The sequence below is a fragment of the Gossypium arboreum genome, chromosome 5 (genome assembly GCF_025698485.1).
Source record: "Gossypium arboreum isolate Shixiya-1 chromosome 5, ASM2569848v2, whole genome shotgun sequence".
NCBI classification, from domain to species: Eukaryota; Viridiplantae; Streptophyta; class Magnoliopsida; order Malvales; family Malvaceae; genus Gossypium; species Gossypium arboreum.
In genome coordinates, this window is record NC_069074.1 from 12,438,608 (window position 1) to 12,460,095 (window position 21,488).

The 21,488-nt window shown below is 34.2% G+C and overlaps 3 protein-coding genes and 1 long non-coding RNA gene across 4 annotated transcripts; 3 read left to right on the top strand and 1 right to left on the bottom strand.

The window, feature by feature from the left end:
* Positions 1-1,091: 1,091 nt before the first annotated feature.
* Positions 1,092-3,603, bottom strand: LOC108450755 (prefoldin subunit 6-like). Its single transcript, XM_017748516.2, has 5 exons — positions 3,396-3,603; positions 3,197-3,267; positions 2,960-3,084; positions 2,326-2,386; positions 1,092-1,394 (listed from the first exon to the last, which is right to left on the bottom strand). The coding sequence occupies exons 1-5, from the start codon at positions 3,475-3,477 to the stop codon at positions 1,338-1,340; spliced, it is 396 nt and encodes a 131-aa protein (XP_017604005.1). The 5' UTR covers positions 3,478-3,603; the 3' UTR covers positions 1,092-1,337.
* Positions 3,604-8,062: 4,459 nt separating this feature from the next.
* Positions 8,063-12,770, top strand: LOC108453666 (protein DUF642 L-GALACTONO-1,4-LACTONE-RESPONSIVE GENE 2-like). The gene is made up of 3 exons (XM_017751915.2): positions 8,063-8,329; positions 10,662-11,162; positions 12,039-12,770. The coding sequence occupies exons 1-3, from the start codon at positions 8,242-8,244 to the stop codon at positions 12,629-12,631; spliced, it is 1,182 nt and encodes a 393-aa protein (XP_017607404.1). The 5' UTR covers positions 8,063-8,241; the 3' UTR covers positions 12,632-12,770.
* A 396-nt stretch (positions 12,771-13,166) lies between these two features.
* On the top strand, positions 13,167-14,406 carry LOC108450037 (uncharacterized). Its single transcript, XR_001866194.2, has 2 exons — positions 13,167-13,786; positions 13,890-14,406. It is a non-coding gene; the product is annotated as an uncharacterized LOC108450037 (long non-coding RNA).
* A 3,172-nt stretch (positions 14,407-17,578) lies between these two features.
* On the top strand, positions 17,579-21,479 carry LOC108450258 (phospho-N-acetylmuramoyl-pentapeptide-transferase homolog). The gene is made up of 7 exons (XM_017747800.2): positions 17,579-18,025; positions 18,105-18,328; positions 18,438-18,888; positions 19,003-19,067; positions 19,637-19,830; positions 20,214-20,422; positions 20,804-21,479. Exons 1-7 carry the CDS (start codon positions 17,780-17,782, stop codon positions 20,984-20,986), a joined length of 1,572 nt encoding a protein of 523 aa, XP_017603289.1. The 5' UTR covers positions 17,579-17,779; the 3' UTR covers positions 20,987-21,479.
* The last annotated feature ends 9 nt before the right edge of the window (positions 21,480-21,488 follow it).

The window sequence follows — 21,488 nt, forward strand, 5'->3', positions numbered from 1 at the left end:
GGATTAAAATGGACAAAGCTTTGACTTCGTCCCACACAACAAGAACCAACAGCAATCCCAAGTTCTTAGTCATCGTTTTCACCACCAAGGTTCGGTTGAGAAAGGCAAAACATCTGTTTGAGACTATCTGGTGATACAAGAAACCGGAGATAATCCAACCACAAAAGCTTTCTGACGGAGTCATACACCTTAGAATTGCTCTGCGAACTCGAAGTACTAGGGGTGATGAAAATCACCCGATACAGAGGCCAAACACCCCCTCCGGAAGAGCCCATCAAACCAAACGTTGGTATCGCTAGAATGCAGCACGCAACTGAACCTCAAGTAAAACAAAAGCAAACCATAACATAAAAACGGATAGGAGAAAATAGTAGAAAGGGGGAGGAAAAGAGCCCATGGTGACCGGAGCTAAGTCTGTCGTGAGCTTGAGAGGCGATGGAAGAAAAGGACAAGGGCAAGAGGGGGAGAAAAAAGGCAAGGAAGGAGACGGAGAGGGGAAAGGTAGCCTTAAGTTGCTGCCCGACACCGGCAACAAACTACCTCTCTCGAAAATGCAAAATGTGATAGAATAGTTTAGGAACTTGAAGACGGAAAAAGAAGTTTATTTTTTTACTTTCATTTAAGGAATTAAAATGATATCATTAAGTTCTCATAATTTCATTCGATTTTACCTAGAAATTAGAAATCTCTTTTCTAAGGAAAGAAAATCGAATTATAAATCCATCATTATTTATGGATAAAGATGCTTCTAAAACTTAATGCATACAAGCACTCAAAAGAAGCCATCAACAAGCTTGAAATTTCTTTTGTCCTCTTTTAACCCAATAAATAAGTATTAGCAAATCTATTCGTTTTATTTTTAAAGCTTTAGTTCATGTATGAATTGAACATGGAGCTATTTGAATCCATCTGCTTCTTCTAACATTTACCCTGGGCCCTTTCAGGCTACCAAGCCTTGTTATTTTTGTAAGCAAAAATCTGGCTACGTTAAAAAGACCCCATCAATAATTCCTGCTGGATTAACATATCAACATTTGTTGGGTAATGGGAAAGAGCAGAGGGCGCGGTTGATAATATTAGAAAAATATGAATGGAGTAAAAATTCAAACCAATAAGGCAGAAAATGCATTGCTTAGAACAGCTTCTGATCTTGCCATGACTGTTAAGGACCATAGTTAAAGAGGCAACCACACACTGTAACTTTTACAACTATGGTTCAAGAACACTCGATTACAGCTCCAACCAAGGCATCCAATCATGATTTTACAACTATGGGTCATAGAATATCATGCCACTTGAATGATAATGTTCACCAGGGCAAAACATATGAAGATGGGCTAAGCCTTGGCTTTTCCGGCTTGATGAGATTGAATCCTCTGCTGCACCTTCAATATCTAGTGCATACAAAGCCAATGGATCAAATTCAATTTTTGCTTTTACTCAATACTAGCATTTGTTAGGCTTAGCAAGAAATGCATACTCATGATGCAACTTTTTGCAAAATATAAATTAGAAACGTTGCATGAGAGGGGGTAGAAAAGAGCGCAAAGAAAATATGGCTTATAAATCTAATTACATTTTCTTAGAGTTCAACTTAAAAGGAAAAAGACATTTTCTAGTATACCAAAACACAATTTGATTTCATATCTTGTGGATTTAACAGGAACTTATATGATTGTTGTATTCTAGTTTACCAGGAGGCAAGTAGGCAACTTTCATAAAAGCCAAACAGCAAGATGCATCCATGTAAAAAGCAGTTTGTAAAATGGCCATGGTATTTTAGAGAAAAAATAAAAAAGAAATTTAATCCGAGATGTTAACAGCTAAGTCTGTGGAATGCAAAAGGCAAACCAACAAATTTGTAAACAACACAGAAGTTTATAATAAGAACAAATTTAAATGAAATTGGACCTTGATGAATCAGGCAAAGCCAACTAAGTAAATACTGCAAGCTAGGACCCAAAAGTAGACATACAGAGTATTAGCAAATTAGCACCCCAATGATATCACCTATTTCAGGTACTCATCAAGACCCAAAAACCCTTGTAACAAGGATTTAGTAGCAAGCAGGATAAAACAAACCTCGCTTAATGCTTTTGAACCATACTAACAATCAATCTTAGTCTCACGTCAAAATTTTCTTGTCATAAATAATCATGCCTCTGAATGATTATCTAACAGCCTTCATTTGTTTAACTAAACATAATAGAATTCTTTCACAATTCATAAACATGTTGTGCCAGTGTTTTTTAGAGTCAAATAGAGACAATTTATATAGGCATCAAAACAGCACAAGTAAAGCACTTTAAAAAAAAAAAAACCAACCGCTTCTCTTTTGCTGTGTTGTTTCTCTTCCAAATCTTGAAGAGATCCATCAAGTCGCTTCCTGTTGACAGAAATAAAGTCTTAAAGTTCATACACATGCAACTATAGAATGATAATTACAATATCACATGATGCACATTGCAGAATTAAAAAAAAAATGCAGATTCAAGGTTACTGCTTAAGCATGTCAAAAGAAAAAAGTAACAGAGGAAGCACATCTGGTTACAACTCTAGAAGGATCAGGGAAAAGCATGCCCTCTACTTTCAAATAAATAAGAAATCGACTTTTAATACTGAACCCCAGACAAACATGTTATTATGGGAATATATCCGCATGGAATGAGATATTACTTAAAATGAAACCAACTTAGCTTAATTTGGAATTTTAGTTGGGTCGCAAAATTCAGGTTTGGAAACCACATTTGAAAACCCACTCATTTACAGTAAAAACTCATAATCCGAACACCACCCTAACCCCGACTTTGTATCTGAATCATAGTGCTTAACATTGCCTCAAAATGTCCGGGCAAAATAATACTATCAATGATTCTTATACAAGACCAATAGAAACCATCCGTAATATTTTTTAGCAACAAAAGCAAAGACAAAAGATAAAATGTGAAAGGAAGCGTACAATTCAGCAGAGATGTACTCAATTCTCTTACGAATGTTGGCGTTAGCCTCCGCTAAATCTTGTTTCACAAGCACTAGACCTATCAACTTATACACATTTGCATCCTCGTTTAACAAATCCAACTCCTAATAACATTTTTTTTTCCAGCAAAAGAACAAATAATCATCAAAAATCATTTGAAAGCTAAATAATTAATCAATCAATTCAATCAGCAAAATAACGAAAACCCAAGGAAACCTTTAGGACTAGCTCGTTCTCTCCTAACTGAATAGTGTACTTCTTCCTGACTTGATGGTTCTTGGCTATATCTGGCGAGAGGCCATTCAACGAATACATAAATAAAACTATAGGGCTTCTCAATCGTAATATTTGAAAGCAAATAGGAAATAAAGAAAAAAAAAGAGAAGAAGCTGAGAATAGGTCTCGTTTGTCTTGCCTTTCTGGAGCTTGCTAAGATCGTTGGCTTTGTTTTCGAGGTCCCGCTGCAGTTCTCGAAGAGCTGTAGAGGAGGAACTCATTGTTCTTCCGCAGCCTTGTTATCCTGGGCTCTAGCTGACGCGCTTTGACGGAGAGAAACCGTACGGTATTTTTCAAAGGCCTATTTTTACTGTAATTATTTGGGCCGGACCTGGATTACACTGTTTAATCTCTAACAATGATGCCTGAATCCAATTATGATATATTGTTGTTGTTGTTTTTGGGTGACTGTATATTTTTGTATCTAACTTGATCAGATGTGTTAATTAGGGAAATATTTCTTTTGAACTAGTTGGTAAAAATCTTTAAACATCTTGCTCCAAAAATTAACAATTGTCACAAGTTATATGTTTTGTCATTTAATTTTAAAAGTTACAAAATGGTCAATAAATTATTTTAAAATTTTCATTTAAATTATTAAATTATATATTTTAAAATTTTTGTAATGATTTAACCTCTAAATTATTTTTTTCATTTTGGTATTTTAACTTTTGTCCCATTTAGATAACTCAACTATCATTTTTGTTTCATTTTACTCAAAAATTTGTCAATACCAAATAAGAATTGTCATATGTCACATTTCTACCAATAATTTTTTTTTATTTATGAGTAAATTAAGATGAAAATAATAGTTTATATACTAAAATGAGACAAAAAAAAAATAGATACCCAAATGCAAAAATGAGCACAATTCAAAAGATAAAAGCATGATTTAAGCTGAGGCATTCATGCCACCATGACAAGCTTAGAACTAAAAAAATAACTCTATATAACAAGAGACTTTAAAGGTGAGGGAACTTGGCTAAACAAGAAGCCTAGTCTCTTCGCAAAGGCTTACGTTGTAGCCTCCGAGGGGGGCACAACCCAAGTAGAACCAAGAACCGACGCCAAACACATTCGAAGGTTGCTCAAAGCTATGATGGAGTTGATTTAAACCAACCTCAACTGGATCTTGGATTTGAGCTCAAAGTCATTGATGAACTAGATCAGGTCCAAATCTCCCTTCGACAAAAAACCAATAACTATGAGCGAATAAAAAAACCACACTATTCGGCCTTAAGGAGGTGTGACTTAAATATGGCTAAGGAAATTAAAGGTTTACTCAAATTGGGGAAATGGTTAGGTTATTTGAACATGGTTGGATCAATCTGGTCAAACTAATTGGATCGGAAATCAGACGGGATACTAGTCTAAAGAGAGGATTTGAATTTGTTGATTCGAGAATCAATATAGACCAATTGAACCGAAATTTTAATTTTTAATGATTTATTTAATCAAACCAGAAGGACTGAACTAGAGGTGTTTATGGACAGGGCCGGGCCGGGTTCGGGTCGGGCTCAACTAAAAAATCATGCTCATTTATTGGGCTAGGGCCGAGCCGGGCCCAAAAAATAGGCCTAAAATTTTGCCCAAGCCCAACCCGGATAAAAATACTAAAACCCGGTCCCGGCCCGGCCCGCCCGTATTAAATTTTTATATTATTTTTTTATTATTTTTAAATATATATAATATATCAAAAATACTAAAAATATCAAAATAAATATTTCCCAACAAATTGAAAATAAATTTTGAAAAATATGTAGACTTAAATAACACTAAAATAAATGCAACTTAACAAGCAAATGCTTCTAAAATAATAAAAAATTAACAAATGCCTTTAAAATAATAAGAAAATTAACAATAAAATAAATTTTATACAATATCCAAACAATAATAATAAAATAATAGCAACATAATAGTAAAATGGTCGCAAAATATGGAGAAAACAACAAGAAAATAACATTCAAAAATTAAAAAAAAAATATGCAGATTTTTTTGTCCTTTAGTGAGTTTGGGCCGGGCTGGGCTCAGGCTAAAAATACCTTACCCGAGGTCAGGCCCATTTTTTAAACGGGTCTTATTTTTTGTCCAAGCCCATTTTTCGAGCCTATATTTTTGTCCAAACCCTCTCACATTTCGGGCGGGCCTTCGGGCCGGACCGGGCCGGGTAGCCCGGCCCATGCACACCTCTAGACTGAACTAATGGCCTAACCAGTTCAACCACCTATCCGATTTTGAAGCTTGGAAAATGGTGAAAGAGTGGATAAAAGGGAGGAAAGAAAAGATAAAAGAGGTAAGGTTGGAAGAAAAGGAAAGAGATGAGGAATGAGGGACTTTCATTGATAAAATCTTTAGGTTAAGTCAAGAGAGAAGAAAAAACGAAGTCTTTACGTGAGCAATCAATAAAAATCTTTTTAGGTCAACAATTAATATAATATTTATATTTTTTAATAAATAATGATACATGAATAATTATAATTATAAACAATATAAAGTACAATTGGACCAATAAAATCATAACAGATCATTAATTTTTTTCATGTCTGGATTATTTTTCCATGTCAGCTACAAATATCAACTGCATCTCTTCCCTAATCCTCTGACTCCACTGCACCATATTTGCATCAATAACTTCTTACGCTAATGTAATAAAAAAATTCACCATTGTGCCCTGTGTCACTCTGAAATCATGATCAGGTTTCCCCTCTTTTACCGTTGCTTATAAAATACACACATCATATATGAAGGTGATGTTCATTGAAACAAAATTAAAGAAAATATAAACCATTACGACAAATCTAATAGCTTTTTCCATAAAAAAAAAAAAACACTAACTTTTACATAAAATTTTTAAAAAATGGAAACAATAGAGTGAACAAAATTAACAAAGCATCATACTGAGAAGTCCAAATAAGGACAACACTTGAATTACCCGAACCTGGACAGTTAATTATGTATATAGCATTCGCAAAAAGATTCAAAGAAGTTTCTGTCTTGAACATGGCAATTGAAGGGTAAATCGACGAAAATATTTTCAATTGAAACTACTGTAAATCAGTCCAAGGAACCAATTGATCTGTTGGCATTTTAATGCTTTGACGACCCAGGAAGTGGAGTTGTCTCATGATTCTGTGTTAGTTGATCCATCTTTTTTTCTAAGGCGTAAATAGTTCATTGATTCTAGAGAAAGTACTTCTAGTCAACTAGTATCTGTGCCGTCAAAACCCTCGACGACTGTGAACTATTCCGCCCTTTGCTTTGCATAGGAGTTATGAAAGGATCAGAAGAATTAGTCATTAAAGTTCTAAAGGATCTCGGATACATCAGTTTCTTGTCAAAACTTAAGGTTTTCATATTCTTCAGGACTTATCTAACATACAGCTAAACTCATGAAATCTTCTCAACAACTTTAGTGTCAATGGTTTTCATTTTCTATTTATCAAAACAGTAAATTTGAGCAAGCTTTTCCTTCTTCATTGTTTGGGAAAGTGTTTTGGTCCATAAAAGAGACTAGTGCAGTATTGAAGGAGTAGGAAAGAGATGTAGTTGATATTGGTAGCTGATGTGGAAATAAATATTGACATGTTATAATTTTATTGGTTAAATTCATGTCTTATGTGGTGGGAAGGGTTTATATAATAATTTCTCTTAAATCTAAGTTTGGAATAAATTTGAACAAGACTTACATATGGTTAAACTTATGGCTATAATATATAGAGAGAATCAAAACATACTATTTACTCATGATGGAAGTAAAACCTAGGACATTAAAATTTTCAAGGCTTCAAACCTTGCCATTTTAATCAATACCTTGTTGGTTTACATTGTTGAATTGATAATGCTCAAAAGGGGTTTTTAAGGTACTTTACAAGTACAGTGAAATTACAATCATAAATAATGCATGTTTGAGTAATTATAATTAGAAACAACTAATAAAAACATAACAAAATTAAAAATTAAAATACATCTTAACATGATATATATATATATAGCGAAACTTAAATTCATAATTAATATAAAAATATCTATGTGTATTTTAATTTAAAGGCTCAAATTCCAAAATGCATAATGATAAGTTTAACTCTCAATGTTTACATGTTCTATCAATTTGAAAATTATTATTATTAGCTAAATTTAATCCTTAACTTTTAAAAAGAGTCAAATCGTTTTTAACGAAAATGGTGATTAAAACATTAATTTTATCATTGTTGACGTGGCGTTCACATTACGATCTATGTCCATATCATGCTAACTTAAAATCATTTGTTTTTTATATCATGTCAACAAATAATTTAAAAATTAAAAATATGTAAAAAATTCATACAAATTTAAAAAAAAAACTAGAGTACACATAAATTGTATCTAAACTCAAATTCATACAAATTTAAAATAAATAAATAAATTAAAGTACACATGGATTGTATATAAACTCTTATTTTAAATAATTAAGAGTTTAATTAATATTCTTATTAAAAACATTATTTCAACTTTTAAAAAAAATTCATATAACTCTTTTAAAATATTAAGAATTAAATTTAACTAAAATCACCAAATTAACAAAAGTTTAAAAAGCTAAATTTCAAATTATAACACTTCAAAAACTCAAACTCTTATTACCGCCGACAAGAACAAATGTCTCATTGGCTGATCATCGTAAAAAGTGATTCAAATTTAATCGACAACTAAATATAATTGCAGGACACCTAAAACCTCAGACAAATAATAAAGGAAAAGGAAAATATGATGGCCAAAGTAACGAAGTTACAGCGATCAAATAAAAATTATATATACGGTAACTGCTTTAACTGGAAAAGCTAAAGTGTAAAAGACGATATGGTACTAACTAGTTAAGAAGAAAAAGACGATATAGTACTGGAATCCGTGGATAAAAAGACCCTGCCTGCTCTGTCTCAAATCCCTCATCACAACAGAGACTCAAGCCCTTTTACCAGAGAAGTGCGAAGGAGAGTTTGGCAAAGAAGACGATGGCCAAGAGCTCCGCAATAAAGAGATGCCTCTTCCTTTTTATGCTTATCTTCCCTCATTTCTCTACTCTAGCTCTAACTGAAGATGGTAAGTACTCATCTCCTTTCTTCCATCATTCTCCATCTGCATACGTACTACCTCATTTCCCTTTTTGCCTTTTTTTTGAGAACATCTTTTCGACTTCTTGCATTGGTTCTTTTTGGATTATGCTTCCCGGGGCTTTTGTTATGCAGGAGATCTGTTAAAAGTGTTAATTGCATTAGCTAGCTACAGTCTTTTTTTTTCGGGGGGAAGGGAGTTATCTTATGTTGGGGATTTGGTTGTCTATAAGCTTTAGTGATTTTGATTATTATTACAAAATTACCATGTGATTTGGATTTCAGATGATTTGCTTAAAGAGGTTTAGTTCTTCCATTCCTTGTCATTCATTGATCCCTTCAAAGAACAATTTTTTTTTTTTGGTACATTCAAACAACAATGAATAGACTTAGGTTTTTCACACCAGCGGACTGCAATTAAAATGCCCATATATTTCAGTGACAAATCCTCTATCCATTTTCTCCTGCAAATGCCCACATGAATTCCCTCATTTCCTGCAAAGATTCTCTTCTCTTTCCAATTAAACTCCATAATATCTTTTACTCTTTTCCTTCGATAAAGCCATTAGATCGACGCCGTTTTCAGTAAAGACTAAAGAGTGAGCTTTACTTATGCTCCAACACAGCCAGCACTAACCTGAATAACTTTATACTACAACTTAAGCTGATTTGATTTTTATTTATTTTTAGAAAAGTCTAAACGTGGGCCATTAAATGTTTAAGATCTTTTGGTTCTTTTTATTCTTTTCTTTTTCTAAATTCAAAAGAGTCTAATCATGCATGCAGTTATTGACTGTTAATACTTTGAAACAAACTTTAAATGTAGCACTCCACTGTATCATTATCTGTCCCACCATAATTGAGTGTTTCTTGGAGATCCTTTCTTACTTTAAGTATGCAAGCCTGTTATTCCTCTAAATACTTATTATTTCTTTACTAGTGAGTAGTGAGGAAGCTTTAAAGGGTTTAACTGCACCACAATAATTAAACGTATTACGTGAATTTGTTTGGCAGTCATTGTCGGTTGTCAACTACATTATCACTCAGTCTAGTGGGGTTAAAAGCATTTTGCACAAGCCATGAGTGATCGATTGGCCGAAAGCTATAGCATCAACCTATATTTAGATACCAAAGTCATAGTTAATTGTAGCAAACTTTATGGCCAAGCTGGATGACTCGGTAGTTGGTAGCTTCTTTAATGGCAAATGTTGAACTTCAAAGGTCTATTCTTTCAAGTAAGAAACGATAGTAAAACAATAGAAGAAAATTGAGAAAAAAATAAATGTGGCTATGTCAAAAAGTAAAAGGTGGGAAAGGTGAGTGTTGGTATAGAATAGAATAGAAGTGAGTTAAGGATTTTGACGAATGAGTCCTTCGTGTTCCCTTTTCGCCTTGTTCTAAGGTGAGTGAAATGACCAAAGAGGAACATATATTCATGCCAATTACATCTTCTTCTTTTTTAATCTTAGTTTAACAAAAGACAAGGGTTGTTTCTGCAAACAATCCTTGTCCTTTTAGTGCATCGTCCAAATTTCCAGCTTAGTTCCGTTCCGTAAAAGATTCGCATTCACTGTCGTAAGCCTGCATTTCTACTTGGCCAATAAAAAAAATATATAAAAAATTAGAACGCATTTCTACCAGGTTTTTTTTCTTTTTTTGAATTTCTATTGTGGAGTCAAAGTAGAGGAGACTAGCGTAGAAAATAATGGCTGAAACGGTGGGTAGGCCCCACACGGTGATCACTGGCTCATGTTTCAAGCTGGATGGTACTAGTCACGGCCTTTATGCGGCCACCATCGACATTTTCATTTCCCCCTTCCCCCAACTTGTATGATAATTTACAGACTTGGAGAATAAATGTCGAATACTGATTGATAAATACGTTGGTCATTATTATATTTATTTTTATAATTATAGTTTCGTTTTTGTTTGCAGCTTATTTTATGCGAGTCTGGGTACTTTTCATTTATTTTTCTGTGACAAAGTTTCGTTTTCTTATTAGGGCATGAGCATGAGCTGGCCTCCACTTTAAAGCTAGTAACCAAGATAGATTATCCAAAGATTTATTTTCTTCCTATAGTATACCTACTAGCTTTTGGTTGTTAATACCCATGCAATATATTAATGCATAAATGTGTAAATTCAGCCCCATGTTGTAATTTGTGTAAATAAGCCTAAGATTTGATTCTATTGGAGCTGTAATCAAGGCTTATAATATATGTTAAAATTTACCTAAGATTCTGGTCTATCAAACTTTACTCTTATGGTACCAAAAAAAATGCTCCTAAGTTGGTATAAATTCGTTGTCTTTTGTTGTGAAGGATTGGTGGCAAATGGTGATTTCGAGGCACGACCCTCGAACGGCTTCCCAAGCGAGGCAATAGCGGATGGGCCGACGGAGATCCCGAGCTGGAGAACAAAAGGCAGAGTGGAGCTGGTGTCTTCTGGGGAAAAAGTGAGCGGAGGGATGCTCCTCATCGTGCCCGGAGGCTCGAAAGCCGTTAGATTGGGGAATGACGCAGAGATCAGCCAAGAAGTAACGGTGGAGAAAGGGTCCACGTACGCAGTTACCTTCAGTGCGGCCCGCACGTGCGCGCAACTTGAGTCATTGAATGTGTCCGTGCCACCTGCTTCACAGTCGGTAGACCTCCAAACATTGTACAACGTGCAAGGGTGGGACCCTTACTCGATTTCATTCGAGGCAGAGGAGGATAAAGTGCCGTTGGTTTTCCGGAACACCGGCATGGAAGATGACCCGGAATGTGGGCCCATCATTGATGATATTGCCATTAAAAAACTTATTACCCCTGATCAGCCCAAAGGTAAACAACACTATACAATTTCTCTCTCTTTTTCCTTTTTTCCTTCTTTTTTTTTTTTTTTTATAGTTATTGCGTTCACTTTTTTGGTATGGGACATTATGGGTCACATTAAACGTGTGAAGCTTGTTGTAATAGTGAGAGTTGTGTAGTCTCAAAATTGTGTCTTGGGATTAGGTACTATTTTTCAAGATAAGGTACCGAGAAAATTCAAAGATCATTGTCCCAAGGAGGTACTAACCGGTCGACTTATTTCCATTCATGGACCCCTATCCCCTAAATTGCTGGATCTTACCCTAGAGTCGAGGTAACAATTTTATTGCTAGTAAAGTTGGACTTCAATGGAGAAACAAAAAGTTAAACAAATTACGTACTGGTTTTCTTAGGTAAAAGATGAGCCAAGGGACTGCTTTTTCTTTTCTTTTTTGAATGTAGCAAAATGTGGAAAATGTTAGGTCTAGATTTAATATCCTTATTTACAATTACAATAGCAGCGTAGTAACTTTGCCCTAAGAGAAAGCAGCATTGGAAAAAAAAATAAGGTAGGATCATTAATACGAAAACCCCAGTCAAGCCACCAACTTTACAAATCTATGTTACGTGGTGGTTGTTATAAATTACGTATATGTTTCTCATACTCTGAACCGTCGAATCAACTGTGGTCACTGCTCACCATGTTTAACACGCATATCTTAACCTTTTTTTTTTTCTCGCCATGAGTAAAATAATTGTTAAATTTTTTGTTTCTGACAATTGTGATATATCCGGGAAACATTTACTTTGTATTTTCTACATCTCGAGGAACCGGAATGAATATTTTGAAATGTTTTTCTCACCACGTTGTTGATTGAATTTCACCTTGTTTTATGTTTTCTTCAGACAATGCAGTAGTTAACAGTGGCTTTGAATTTGGCCCTTGGATGTTCCAAAATGTATCTCTTGGTGTCTTGCTCCCGACCAACCTTGACGAAGAGACATCCCCATTACCAGGATGGATGGTCGAATCAACCAGGGCGGTTCGATACATTGATTCCAACCATTATGCTGTCCCAGAAGGCAAACGTGCCGTGGAGTTGGTTTCCGGCAAGGAAGGCATCATTTCTCAAATGGTGGAAACCAGACCAGACAAGCTATATAGCTTGACCTTCTTTTTGGGGCACGCTGGGGACAAATGCAAGGAACCACTGGCTGTAATGGCATTTGCAGGGGACCAGGCACAAAATTTTCACTACACGCCTGACTCTAACTCCACCTTCCAAGTTGCTAGTGTGAACTTCACAGCCAAGGCGGAGAGGACACGTATCGCGTTCTACAGTGTGTATTACAATACAAGAACCGATGACATGAGCTCACTATGTGGTCCGGTGGTGGACGATGTTCGGGTGTGGTATTCATGGGCAAGTAGAAATGAGGTCCAAGTGTTGTTAGGGCTTGGACTTTCTTTTTGGGCTTACCTTTTGGTTTTGGTTTAGAGTTGGGTGCCTTAAGTGAAGGGTAGATTAATACTTGCTTTAGTTATGTAAGGTTTTAAGGCTAAAATATCCCAAGTTGCTTGTAATGTCATCTTCTTTCCACGTTTTCGTTTGAGAAATGAAAATGAGTTTAGTTGCATTTGCTGATGTCTTTTTTATATTAAAGCCAAGATAATTAAGCCAAATAATTTTTAGAAGGGGCTGAAGGGGCTGAAGGGTCCCTTAATTACTGTAAAAAAGAATCAATTAAGTTTTCTTATTTATTATTAAGCAAAATTCTTAATTAATTTAAGCAAAAGTGTTTCATTAATTTATAGGTGTAATTGAGTCAAGTTTAAATTACAAAAAAATTTAAAGTTGACTCGAATTCAAAGTTCAAATTGAGCAATGATCAAGTTTTATTTTTAAAACACAACCATGAATCAAAGTAGAAATATTTTATATTAAAAGTTTAATATAATTTTTTCACATTAATTAAACCCGATGAAGCACTTGAATAATTAAAATTAAGATATTCCAATTCAACAATGAAGTAATGGAATTCCTTTCCTTTAAAATTAAACCCCAAAACCTTACAAGCACAAATGGGTTATTTATATCCAGTATAAGTCGTTTTTAACAAATAGGTCCAGAGTTTAGTAATTCATCATCCTGCCCAATAAAAGGCCAGGCCCAGGGTTAAAATTTTCCTTTCACCAAGCACCCTTGAGTTGGCTCAATCTTAAATTTACCGCTTCATTTTAAAGGGTTTCCACCGAGCGGAAGAAACAAGAGAGCAGGAGAGAAGTAAAGGAAAAGAGGAGATTCCATCACCGCCGTCCGAAGAGGAGGCACGACCATGAGCAGGGTCAGAGTCAGAATAAGAAGACTTCGTAGGCGATTGTTCCGCTAACTGACGATCTTAAAAACCAGTTCATCAAACAGGTAAGAGCACAAGTTTTTCTCTCTTGCTTTGAAATCTAAACCCTAGATTGCTGCTTTCTGCCTATTTTGTTTTTTTTTCATTGTTTTTATGTTCTTTTAGATGAGCTTTTTTTAATCTTTAATTCTTTATTTTTATGTTCATGTTCTTGGAGCTGGAATATTATTGTAGCGATGAAAACGTGCGTAAGTATATCACGTGTCCGATTAAGAAGAACAAAAAAAGGTTTTAGGGTAAGTAATCACAGTTCTCGCTTGATTTGAGGTTTTCTTTTGTTTATTTATTTGTCAGCATTAAGAATGTAACCGTGCTTATACCATCCTCTAACGCCTATAGGCTTGTAGCCTTGATTGGTTTTGCTGCGTGGAAATGATTAGTGACCTCTCCAATCACCAAGAAGATGGAACTATTATGCTAATACCATAAAAAGGGTTAAAGTTGATAATGATATCTCACATGGGTCGCAATTTTTAACTTCACTGATAGAAGCAAGAAACTGGGCTTGAATTTGGTTTTTAAGTAACTTATGGATGAAGACAGATAGTATAAAAATAAGTTTTAGCTGATCTATTTGAGGAATTAACAATTGCACATAGGTATGTCGTCGAATCTGTGAATTTTGTAGCTTGCAGTGAAAGGGCAGTTTATCATAAAATTCTTGTACAAGTGAGAAGCGACATGGTAAGAGCTTGTTAACTTACTGTGTCCAAATTTCTGTTTGTTTCATTTACCTTGACAGTATTTGTTTGTTAAAAAGGGAAAACGTAGAAAGGGGCAGTGTCTTCACCGTGCCTTGTAGTTTTCTCTCATTTTCAATATTATATCAGAACATTTGAAATATCCATTGAAGAAAGTAGAACTGATGAGGATGGTATTTCATGCGAGCCAACCAGTAAATTAGTTAGATTGTAACTTCAAATCTATCTCAAGCATTCACCTATGGAACCTTTTCCTTATTCTGCGACACATGCAGAAGGGATTGTCGATATTGTTTTGTCTTTTTATCAAAAAGCTGTAAAGTTTTTAAGCTTGCAACCTCTGCTCTTTTTGTCTTTGAATAAATTTATTTATTAATCTAAAATTAAAGGCTAAACTGTACAGGAAGTTTATTTATGCCTTTTTTTTTAAAACAGAGAAGATCCTATCTGAAACTTTCTTTTTTTTGGTAAGCAATGGATAAAGAGAGATTATCTTGAATAGAGATGAAGGTGATGAAGCACAGCAGGTACTTATGACCGGTCTCAGCCTTGATGTTTTCTTGGTGCACCCAATTTGTGATGTGCCGAACATCTGAGGAGTTGTTTGACTGAATGAATAGGCAATCTACTACTTTCTGATTCATTCTCTATTATTATAACTCTAACCTAACATCAACAAATGATTGTCGAAAATTTCATCAACCAGACTTAGTATTTTGTGCTTATACTTTGTCTTTTGTTCTCTTTCCCAATGTTATCAAGGGACAGGAAATCCATGTCCCTAGCACCAGGCTTTCTTTCGATTGGAGATTATAAGCACCTATGTCAAAACTTCTGTAGTTAGAACTTACCTTTCTATAATCAATAGTATTGAAAGAAACGTTCTCCTTTTCTTTCTTGGTGAATTAGAACGGCATAGCTTGTACAGTTGAGCACGACATTCATCATAGCTTATAATGTTTGATATTTAGTTCTTTGAATACTTGAAAGCTGCTGGCGGTGCTGTTTTTGGCTGTCAATAAAGCATCTGCCTTGATATTCGAATTTCTGAAACTTGTAGCTATAGTTTATTGTCGTCTGAATATATTTATATGATTTAAAATCATTTCCCTTTACTTTCTTTTCTCTTGATTTGCTCTGTTGATTACGATTATTATGTAAAAGAACTCGGTAACTTATTGCCATAGCTTGAGAACTAAAACCGGTGACTCGATAAAACAAAATCTGCTTCCATGTATGTGAAATATTTACTCACGGAGACAAAGGTGGTTAACAATTTTAGATTTTATGTTAAATAAACCAGTCAATAGGAGTGTACCGCAAGAACTTGAATATATTGCTGCGGGATGATCTCATGTATTTTCTATTTTTTTTTATTGTTTATCTTTTGAAACCAAATTAACTGCAATTAAACTGCCTAGTAAACTGAATCTGTTTAGTGGTCTTGGTTTCATTTATGTTGTACAGACATTGATCAATTCACAATGAGAGCTAAATCCCTATTTGTTGTCGTATGGTAGTTGTATACACACTGCTTTCTTGGAATGACACAACGATTTCATAGAAAAAATTTAAGTTGTCATCAAATGAGATAATAATTTCGTAAACTTGTAAATGGAAGGAGTCTAATTATTATATAGGCTCTTCCCATCATGTGACTTATAGTCCCAACCAATCAAATTAGTTTTCTTTGCAAATTCTTATAGTTAATCAATAAATTCAGGGCTAGATTTGCAATTTGAATTTTTTCGGATTGTTTGAATAGTGCAAAGTAATTGAATATGAAAGTGTAATTATTTATGTAGTAATTGTACTTTCTTGTAATTATAAAGAATTGTAATTTTTAGACATGTTTAGCTGATAAAAGTGCTAATTATATTGTAATTTCTTATGTCATTTTGTAGTATAAATAATTTTAATTACTATAAAAATTATTAGTATTCTAAACAAGTAATAAAATTTTAAATTAAATGATTATACGCATTATGTTAGCCAAAAAAAATGGTTGACAATATGATTACTAATAAAATAATAAGAAAATTTAATGTCATATGTAATTGTTTTAGTGTCTTATATTTGTTGGGTTATTTCCTCTTTAATATTGAACTTAAATTCATTTTCATCAAATGTTTGTCATTAGTCAAGTTTATCATCATCTAAATTTGAATAGTATCATAAAATTATCAAGATCTTCTTTTATGTATTCTTTGAAGTTTGAATAATTTTAGGTTCACTTATAAATGAAGTTATGAAGTATGTACCATGCTAATATGATCCAATATTATTATTTTTATGCTATATTAAAGTTAAATTGTTTATATATGATTTTTATTAGAGCAATAAATATCCTCTTAGCCAAATGTCGAACTTTTGAATGTCTTAAATTAAAAGGTCCGTCAATCGTATCTAATGTCTCTTCTCTCAATTGGTATTATACTCTCCAATATGGTGTAAAAAATTTTGTATTTGCATGACTAGCTTTTACAATCCTTTTAGGATTGTAAAAACTCTTTAGTAATATATAAATCAAGTAAAAATAATATAAAATTATAATATATAATATAAATTATAACTTTAAAAAATTAACAAATAACTTTTAAAAAATATTAACATTTTTTACAAATAAACATATTATTTTTATAATATATAGCGTAAAAACATAAATAAGAAATGTCTATGCTTCTAATAATTTTTAATCATATGTTTAAATAATATATTTATTGTCATAATTTTATAAAATACACTAATTGTTTTTAACATTCTTTTAGGATTTATAATAAAATAAATTTTTACCATAATCATTTCAAACACTCATACGTGTTTATACTTATATTATAAAAATTATAACTTAAATTTGTATAAAAATATTTTAAAAAATTTGAAATTGAATGTAATTACTTATTAATTATTTTAGCTTTTACCCTCTTAAGAATTGGAAAGTAAGGTGTTACAAATATATCTAATTTAGCGGGCCTATTAATTATAATGATTATTTAAATATATTATTATTGTGTAATTATATAACAAATACACTCATATTCAATTATGAGGTAGTTTTCTGATCATTATTTAAATTGTTTATTATTATTTACAGTGATTACTAAAAGAAAGTATAACTTTTATTTGATATCTTTATTTTTATAATCTCAGCACTCCTAGTTTTTTAAAACGTTTTTCTTAGAATAAAGTTTTTTTGAATTTATGTAAATATTTTAATGTAAATAGTTAAGGATACTAAATATTTGGGCATGAAGAAAGGTGATTGATGAGTGTTTGTAATTTAAATAATTGGGGCAGGTCCAAAAGTAAGGGGCATTTAATCCAGTCCAGCCCATGCAAGTTGAAACATCTCCAAATATTTGAATGTTCCCTTCACGTTCTCAAAGGGCGCGTCCCATCCGAACCCTTACTGGCAGCCTCTCCGGTATTTGACAACAAAAATTTGGTAGTTGTTGTTGTGGAATGGCTTGGAATGAATTATTTTATTGTTCTTGTAGCGAGTGTGTGTGATTTGGTTCTAAAATAGTCATGAGATCTTATTCCTTTTCTTTGAATTTACAACATTTCTCCTGTTCGGGACTGTCTAGATCCCCGAAACGACACACCTCTGTCCTCGTATCGTCTCGCCTCGCCTTCCTTTCATCATCTCAGTTTCGCGGCGTCGCTTCCAATTTCTACTCTCCTCTCAAGCTACAGTTAAAACGATCCCAAAATGCACAAAAGCGACGTCGACGATTCCGGCACCACGATAAGTGTAGCGCCACCAATGATGATGTAAGTAATGACATTTCGCTAATCAATATGGTTTCTGAACTGGGTCTCGTAATTGGAGAGTTTTTGTCATGTTTTCCAGGACTCGATGGGAATTTCTTCTTTTGATGACTGGATTGTTGACGATTCGGTGGCAGCCTATATGTTTTCTTCATCCAGTGATGGGGAATATAGCGATGGAGAAATCGTGCTAAACCCTTTGGCCGAGGTGGATTTGCCTCCTGTCTCAGGTGATGATTCTGTATCCATGCGGTCCTTGACTTCCTGTCGCTTTTCTTCGCTTGGAAGAGCCCAGAAGAAACACAGGCAAGCTCTGACCCACTCATTGAGCTTCAATTATTTTGTTTTTGGGTAAACGAATCGCTAATTGTTTTGTGGGAGGCTTTTGTTGATGGTTTGCATTAATCGATTTCAGGATAAACGTTGGGCTATTGAACAACTTGGTTCTCATAATCTTCCTGACATCCGTTCTTTTACTTGTTGATTGGTGTGGCTGGAAAATTGTGAGGCTACCCTTGTCACAATTCTACTTGACCTCTCCATTTTTCATATCTTTGGTCTTAGCAGCATGTGCAGGTTACATTTGTGTACCTTATCTTAAGACTCTTGAGTTCCATCAAATAATTAGGAAAGAAGGTCCTTCTAGACATTCGAAAAAGCAGAGGACCCCAACTATGGGCGGACTTTTCTTTCTACCAGTTGGTCTATTTGTTTCGAATTTTGCGACTGGTTTTTCTTCTGTTGAAGTTGCCGCAGCTGGAGCAGCAACCTTAGCATTTGCTACAATTGGACTACTTGATGATGCCTTGTGCGTCATTAAGCAACACAGCAATGGCTTATCTCCATGGTTGAGGCTATTTTTGGAGGTACCTATGTTTTTGCTTGCCTCTTTCTTTCATCATTTATGGTTCATCCTTGTTGCCACATAAGTTCATTTTTACCCCAGTTGTCCACTAATTTCTACCCGTCTATCATTGCAGGTTTCTGTTGGGATTTGGTTTTCGTTTTGGTTGAATGCTACAAATTTGTCTTCGCCCTATGGCATGTATATCTTCTTGTAACTTATCTTATTACGTGTATCTTATTGTAACCTGCATACCTATTATTGTGTCGGGAAATATGAAAAAAAACCTAGTTTTGTTAACTTGCTACTTGAAAAAGGTTTAGGCTCTACTGAATTTATTAAGTTCTTTGATAGAAAACCATGTTTTACATTCCTTTGTTCTTTATATAAAGTAATGGAACCTTTTTTTCTTTCCTAAGTTACACAAGGAAAAAATTTTAAAAACACAGATCCTTTTAAGAACTGTTTTGCAGAATTTTAGCACTTAGGTAATGAATCTCAATCTGTGTCAGGCCTTTTTTCTTTTTTAAATTGATTTCGTGTTCTCTCTGGAACAGAATTTTGAAAGTTATAGACTACCCTTTTTCTTGTCCATCAAGTGGCCTTTATGAATGATTCCTTGTTTTCTAAACTAGCATTTGGTCTTTCTCATTTCTCCTCCCATTGCTTTAATTCCACCTGGTTTAGATTATCCTTTAACTACTTCTTGTTATTTTTGCTCAAGTGTATATTTGGCATTCCTCAAACCATTTTATTAGCTTTTAATGCAGGAAAATGCTGGTTCCTCTACCTGCTCCACTGGGCCTTGTGTGCTTTGGAAAAGTTTACCTATTGTTGACTTCATTTTGTTTTGTTTCCATGGGGAATGGGGTTAACTTAACAGATGGTCTTGATGGTCTGGCTGGAGGGACTGCTGCATTAGCCTTTATTGGAATGTCAATTGCAGTGCTTCCAGTATGCCCTGGTTAGTATGGATTTGGTTTGAACAAGCAATATAATTAGTTGGGAGGGGAATTTTCTCTGTTTTCGGAAAAGAGCTGCATAGTTTTTTTAAGGTCCCAAATAAAGTTCATCTCTTGGTCATTGCAACAATAACTTTTTCTAAGTCACATGATTGCACTTTCAAGTTGCTTCGTCTGGATGACATACCGGAATTTTGTTGAAAGGTTTTTGGCTTCTATTATCTTCCATCTTATCATAATTTTAAAATGATATTGTTGCAATGATCAGTTATTTCATCTTAGTGAAACACTAAAATTTGGTTTTGAATTCTAATCTTCATTTATTGTTTTGTTAGTATTACCTTATCCTCTTTCAACACTGAATGTTATTTTGAATCCCAATCAGAGCTTGCTATATTTGGAGCATCAATGGCTGGGGCCTGTGTTGGTTTTCTTTTGCACAACCGATACAAAGCATCTGTGTTTATGGGTGATACTGGATCCTTGGCCCTCGGTGGCGCATTAGCTGCAATGGCTGCTTGTACTGGAATGTTCTTTCCCTTATTCCTTTCATCTGGTATATTTGTTATCGAAGCATCATCTGTTATTCTACAGGTACGCTGTCAGTTAAAGGTCTGATTCTTTGTCCAATTTCGTTGAAAATCTTACAAATACAAATGTACATAATTTGCATCAAGATATGTTCGTTTCAGTGGGTTCTAATAATTGATTCATGAATCAGTATTTATTCCAACCATGTATTCTAATATTCCCTCAGTTACCTTCCATCACTTACCTACTGGTTGCTCGTATTTTTAATTTCTTTTGAATTCCAAGTCATTAACTTAAAGTGCATGGTCATTGATGTATTTTTGGGTCATCTTTCCTGGTTTCTATATGATACATCATTGCTGCAACAAGGGATGAATGTTGATAAAAGTTTTCTTTCGACTGCATCCATTCTCTCTAACATATCTGACTTTGCGTATTTATTAGGTGGTATACTTTCGAACAACAAAGCGCTTGCATGGAACTGGGCGCCGCTTGTTTAGAATGGCACCTTTCCATCATCATCTGGAATTAGGCGGGGTCAAAGAACCTGTGATTGTTGCTGGTGCATATGTTGTATCCTGTGTGTTGGCTTTATTTGCTGGTTATGTGGGCCTTATATCGGCATAATATCTGTCATCATTTTCATTCATCTCGATTTTGTTCCCTTAGTTAGAGTCATAAAAGGTGTTCTCATTTCCCGAATATTTCTAGAACTTACATTTGGTCCCGTTTTATGGTGTTACTTGGACCTAGGTATTAGTGCCGGATATGGATGACGGTATGTTCATTTTTTTTTTTTTAAGATTTCTTCATGTATTTGGAAAGTCATATTTCCATATACATGTTCAAGTACGTGTTGGACACAATTGTCAGGCACGTATGTCAGAACAATAAAGAGTTAGAGCAACGTAGCCATAGTGGTTTAGAAGAAAAGACATGGAAAAGGTAGGAATTGATGCATGCAAGTTCAAGTTGAAGTTCAACCCTGTGAAGCTGATTGTAACATGAGCCTTAGACTGTGATCCTTAACCTAGGATGAATCAGAGTTTACAGTTCTATAAGTTTTTTGGGTTCATGTAATTGAAGCCATTTGTCTTCTTTTTTTTTTTTTTATTATAAATCTATGACA